General features: G+C 44.1%; 2 protein-coding genes across 2 annotated transcripts in view; one reads left to right on the forward strand and one right to left on the reverse strand.

Moving 5' to 3' along the window:
* Positions 1 to 1092, reverse strand: part of LOC118123289 (trafficking regulator of GLUT4 1) — a 6017-nt gene extending 4925 nt beyond the window's left edge. Inside the window, exon 1 of the mRNA XM_035180622.2 lies at positions 839 to 1092. The gene's annotated coding sequence lies outside the window, so the exon portion shown is untranslated. The remainder of the gene's footprint in view (positions 1 to 838) is intronic.
* Positions 1093 to 2357: 1265 nt separating this feature from the next.
* Positions 2358 to 5959, forward strand: LOC118123280 (zinc finger protein 358). Its single transcript, XM_035180604.2, has 2 exons — positions 2358 to 2960; positions 3424 to 5959. The coding sequence occupies exons 1-2, from the start codon at positions 2768 to 2770 to the stop codon at positions 4476 to 4478; spliced, it is 1248 nt and encodes a 415-aa protein (XP_035036495.1). The 5' UTR covers positions 2358 to 2767; the 3' UTR covers positions 4479 to 5959.
* Positions 5960 to 6128: the final 169 nt, after the last annotated feature.

A 6128-nucleotide genomic window follows, 5' to 3' on the forward strand; every position in this document is an offset into this window, starting at 1 on the left:
AAAAAAAACACATGAAAATATTCTCATCATAATTTTCTGTATATCTGGAGGAGCAGGGGGTGGCCACAAGGACACGCCCATCTTCACCCATTGGATGGTACTAGCTGTCAATCACACTGTGGTATTCACCCCCGACAGAAGTAGAGTCATTTTCTATAGACTTCTATAGAAACTACCAGTGGAGTCGCCCCCTGCTGGTCAGGGAGAGAAGACAGGTTTTAAGATCTTCAACACTGGCTTCACTTTCAGGACCCGGAGTCGATGTGTGTTTTAATTTTCGATTTATCTTCTAATTTGCTGCTCAACGAAATATTTAATCAGCAAAATATTTGATAAATTAAGAAATTTATTGTGGAAAAATATAATTTGTTGCTCATGTATATTTTCCATCTCTATAAGTTGAATATTTATGTGTTTAGATTCGTCTGTCGCACAAAACAACATTTCTTTGTTGGTTTTATTATTATGTTTTATTCTGATTAATATATCTTGTGCTTCACTGGAAAGACAAAACAGGACGAGATTTTCTGGAATCGACAAGTTCTCGACTAATACGACACATCTGGTTCGTGAGGAAACACCATGAAAGCAACACAACCATATTTTATACATAATTGACACACACTGATGCATGAGTATGTCTGATATCATTTCACACACACACACGCACACACACACACACACACACACACACACACACAATCTAAATGCACCAAATGCATCGCAGGCAGACAAAGGAAAAGGGTAGAATCCAGATGGATGCAGCCCGACACACCCACAGAGGAACAGCAGCACATGCTCCTCACACATGTGAAATAAAAAGATCAGCAGCTCTCACCTGCTCCTAGTCCACAGGAAGCTGCAGGCTGATGCTCATCTTCTCTCAGAAGGAGAAACAGGCTTTAATCCTGCCACTAAAGCAAATCTAAACCAAATGTGAAACACGACTCAGTTCAAATCTTTAAAAGGTGGAGGAGCAGCTCTGCAGCAGTTCAATGTTTCATTTGTGATGCAGAGTGGAGGAGTGTCCTGCCGCAGCTCTGGTTCTCTGCAAGAGGTAAGAGGGGAGGGAGGTGTGTGTGTGTGTGTGTGTGTGTGTGTGTGTGTGTGTGTGTGTGTGTGTGTGTGTGCGGCAGTAATTGCAGTATAGTCACTGCTGTTCCATCTTCCACAGGGTCAAGCTGACTGGAGCTAATAGCAGTTCCTCTCAAAACAATTCAAAATAAAAGCCTAGTGGGAGCTCTGCAGGGTTCTGTCATTAAAGAAGCCCCCCCCCCCACACACACACACACACACGTACACACCTACTTTTCATTTGTATTTCAACCTGAAGTGTGTTACAGCATGCTCTTATTTTGAAGGCAAATGTGCCAATGTCCTGTGTGGTGTTGGTTGAATACTGGAAACGTACTGAACCTGTTTCTGTCCCATCCTGAGGTTTGTGCTGACGAAGGAGAATCCAACAATGCAGCATTAAAAAGTCTGATTTCTAACATTATCATTTTTTAATGACATTTACACCCATGTCAGTGTTGATGTATCATATATAACAGCGTTTGAAATTCATTATGTAATAAATGTGATAAACACAAAATAAAATAAACTGTCTCTTCTTCCTGTTTGATTTAGATCTGAATATATATAATATTTTGATGATTGACCTGAGAGTCGGTCCAACGCACCAACTGCAGATTCACAAACCACCAATTATTAATATTATTATTGTTGTTGTTTGTATTTTGCGTGGTAAAATACAAACATGGATAACTGGATAAGAAGTCACATTTATCTCTTCAGACCAACACAATGCAGACACATGCACATGACGCCACCAACAGAGACCACGTGATATTAAAACCACAGACATTTTTAAATATTTATTTGATTTTATATGTTCTTCTCTAGTCTTGTGATTTAAGTTTTACTCCTGCACTGTTTTCACTTTTTTAAAATACACTTACATCTGCTGTACCATTATTCTACAGATTTACTATGTTAGTCTAATGCAGTTATTAATCACCTTAAAATATTTGTATTGTCAATATCTCCATTAGCACAAACTTCTTTATAGTGACTTGTAGTAGTTCTGGTGACTTTCATCTCACTGCGGTGAACTTATTCTTGACCTATTTTGACCTTTTATTATTCTTATGTTTATATCTGTGCGTCCATTGTCTATCTATCTATGTGGATATTGTAAACGTAAATGATGATCATATAATAAGGAAACAAAGAGCTTTTAGTTTGGTGCATGTATCATCTGCTTACATTGAGGAGGCGGGATTTATGACTCATACTGAAGCCAGTCACCAGGGGGCGATCAAAGGTAGCTGTCATGTCATGCATCTTTATTCACAGTTTGTGTTTAGTCCTAAATTCTGGTTTGGTGTTGTCGCTGGTGTTTCCGGTCGGTCAGGTGTTGTCACTAGTGTTTCCTGTTGTGTTCCCGGTTGGTTAGCTGTTGTCACAAGTGTTTCCGGTCGGTCTGTTGTTGTCGCTGGTGTTTCCGGTAGTGTTTCCGGTCGGTCTGTTGTTGTCGCTGGTGTTTCCGGTAGTGTTTCCGGTCGGTTTGTTGTTGTCGCTAGTGTTTCCGGTCGGTCTGTTGTTGTCGCTGGTGTTTCCGGTAGTGTTTCCGGTCGGTTTGTTGTTGTCGCTGGTGTTTCCGGTAGTGTTTCCGGTCGGTTTGTTGTTGTCGCTGGTGTTTCCGGTAGTGTTTCCGGTCGGTTTGTTGTTGTCGCTGGTGTTTCCGGTGCCGCAGCGGATCACGATGAGCAAACTGCCGCAGCTCAGCTCCTTCCTGTCGCAGCGGCTCGGCGCGCTGCTCCGGGACGTCCTGGACGTGGTGGAGGACGCGGTGACCGAGTACCGGGAGGAGGCGGCCAGGACCCGGCGGGAGAACGACAGTCTGCGGCGACAGCTGCGGGACATCCTGCTGCTGGAGACCGACACCGACTGGCTGAGTAAGGCCGAGACACCACAGCGCCGCTCCGGACTGCGTTGACAAAAGTGCTCAGTTTAGATTCACTAAGAGATTTAAGGCAGAAAACCGATGTTAAACACAGACTTTAAAGTTTCCAACGTTCGTTAAAGATTCTCTTCGTTATTCGGCTTCTGTTAAATGAACCAACTTTAAAGATTTACTGACTTTTTATGTCATTTTCATGTTACTTCCGTTTTACATCAGTTTCCAGCAGGACGTCATTTAGCTTCTGAAAAACACACGTGTTGTTTTGTATCTTAACACCGGATTTAACTATAAAGTATTTTTATTCAGAAAATCATAAAGTTATTCCATAATTATCATTTGTGTGCTTCTAATAAACCAACTCATCGTTAAATTGACAGGTTTTTCTATACGGTCTGGTGTGACGTTTTCCTCTCAGGAGGATTTTAATAGTTAAATTTGTTTCTCTGTGGTTCCAGGATCCAGGTCCAGTCTTGGTTTGGAGGCTCCTGAGCAGCAGCTCACGGATCCAGATCTGAGGCCGCGCTCAGAGGAGCCAGACTCGACCCTGAAGCAGCCCAGACCGCCGGCTCCTCCCTCAGCGAAGCAGCCTCACGAGCACATCGTGTCCGTGCAGCTGCTGTCCGTCCAGAACAGGACGCCCCCCAGGAAGATTCTCCTCCCCAGGAATGAGGACCCTGCTGAAGCCTGGGAGCCAGAGCTGAAGCCCGATCCTCAGCAGGAGGTGAGCAGCAAGGCGTCACCTCATCCTCGATACTCCACCTTCAATCTTCCCTCTGCCTCTGCTGCCAAAAACCACGTTGAGATCCCAGCGTGCAGAGAAGAGCCACGAGTTCCTGCTGTGATCAAAACAGAACCTGAGGAGTTCAGAGTGAGTGAAGATGAAGGTCACACAGAGTCTGTGACAGCGGTGTCACACGCTCACATCACACAGGACGAGTCGAAGCTTAGAACCACAGACGCAGACCGGGCGGCGGCGGTGGTGCGTGCAGGCCGACATGAAGCTCATCGAAACAAGAAGCCCTCTCAGGAGAGGTTAACGGCTCCAGCTGATGATGCTGCAGTAGCTGGTTATACCTCCGAGCTCATCCATCGCTGCCCCCGCTGTGGCGAGGCGTTTGGCCAGGCAAACAGTCTCCGCCTCCACCTGGAGCAGAAACAAAAGACCTACGCCTGCGACTGGTGCTGCAAGTCCTTCGCACAGTCGGCCGACCTGCGGCGCCACCTGCGCACACACACGGGCGAGAGGCCGCACTGCTGCACCTTCTGCTCCAAGAGCTTCAGCCAGCGAGGAAACCTGCGGCGACACCTGAGGATCCACACGGGCGAGCGGCCGTACAGCTGCCCGTACTGCTGCCGCACCTTCAGTGACGGAGACACCATGAAGAAACACAAGCGCACACATTCAGGAGAGAAACCCTACCGCTGCGTCCAGTGCTCCAAGACCTTCACCACGGCCAGCGGCCTGCAGATTCACTTAAAGAAGGACATGTGCTTCGTGGCCAACGCCTGATTGGACAGGAGGAAGTGATGCTGCTGGGACGAGACGTGTGGCAGCAGCCGGGGGGGAGAACGCACGCCGCTGAAAACAAAAACCCTCTGTGCAGATGTGATGTTTCCTGTGATGTTTTCCTAGACACACAAACACATCAGTCTTCATTGGTTTGTTTTCTGCCTCCTTCCTGCACGAGCGTCTCGCTTGGGAACTCGTCTGATTCGTTGAAAGGATGGTGGCGCACAGATCAGGCAGCCAATGAGTGACCAGGAGTCATTTCTTTGCGTTGCTGTGGATCGGGACGAGTTGTGCTTCTCGGCAGCTACATAGTTTTACTGACTGATGTTGTTCATGCCTTTGTGTTAATTTATTTATATTTATTTTTTTATGTCACATAAACCCTGGAGAGGACGATTCGCTCCGATTCAGATGAAATGCAAAGTGATTTGAAGGAAAAAAGTTTGACTGGAACGGAATCTGTTTCTCTACAGCTCAGAAATCAATCTGTGTACAGGATCATCGACGGTAGACGTCTCTTTAACTCTGTGTCAGTAGAAGAAATCATTCCTATAAACATCAGCTGTCAGTTTATTAGGTACACCCCAACCTGTACATGTGTGGCAGACGTGTCTGGTATAAATCAGGCTGTTCAATGTTTTAGATGCATAGAAACCAAATGAAACTAATACTGTTTTCCTAAAAAACGTCAAAACAGAACGGGGGGGGGGGGGAAACTGAATTTACAAGAATGAAGCCGGAAATTAACGAGAACAAAAAATGAGAAAATAACTTTTATATTTATGATATTTGAAAGAAAATCTCTGATGAAAACCATAAATTTATGAAGAAAATAAAGAATGACTTCACGTGTCAGGGTTCCATCGACCTCATCACGCTTTCTGTGTTTTATGCTGCAGAGGACGAACCCGTCAAATTCTAATTCAATATCAGATTTATCAATAAGGAATTATCATTGATTTCAGCCCAGAATCTGGATATTGTCATCATTCAGACTTTGAAGAGACGTCACTGTGAACTGAGTTTTTTTCTTGTAATATCAGTTTCTATATCTGCTCTGTATTATGGATTCTTTCATTAATTTGGAATGAATACGTTTCTCTGGGTCTGATCAGGATTTGATCGTGTAAAGAGTTTTACATGAGCTGGGAAACAGCAGAGTGACCACTAGAGGTCAGCGGTGTCCCTAATATAATGTTAACTCATAATACAGACTGTGTGTGTGTGTGTGTGTGTGTGTGTGTGTGTGTGTGTGTGTGTTTGACTCTCCTGCTTCTGGCTGCTGCTAAGTTAAGATGAATATTATTTATTTTCTCAGAGTTTGACGACTCGATCAGAAACACGTGTGTCAGCTGTGAACACATGAAGGAGTTACAGTGTGAATGTGTCCATCATCTCTGCAGATTGTCTCATTATGAGTATTTTGTATTCATGTGAAACATTTTAGGTTTATAGGCCAAATAAATGTTTAGTGAAACTTGTGCATCTGAACTATTGATTCATTTAAGTGGTTGGTTTGTGTTTGATTATATCAAATATATACATCCTAATACATTTACATTGAAAAGAAAAAAGTTCAAGTGGACTTATATTTTAAATCTTAGTAATCTAAGTAACATTTTGATTACAAGTATGAAGTTCTGCAAAGTG

This window comes from Hippoglossus stenolepis, chromosome 16, assembly GCF_022539355.2.
Source record: "Hippoglossus stenolepis isolate QCI-W04-F060 chromosome 16, HSTE1.2, whole genome shotgun sequence".
Lineage (NCBI taxonomy): Eukaryota > Metazoa > Chordata > Actinopteri > Pleuronectiformes > Pleuronectidae > Hippoglossus > Hippoglossus stenolepis.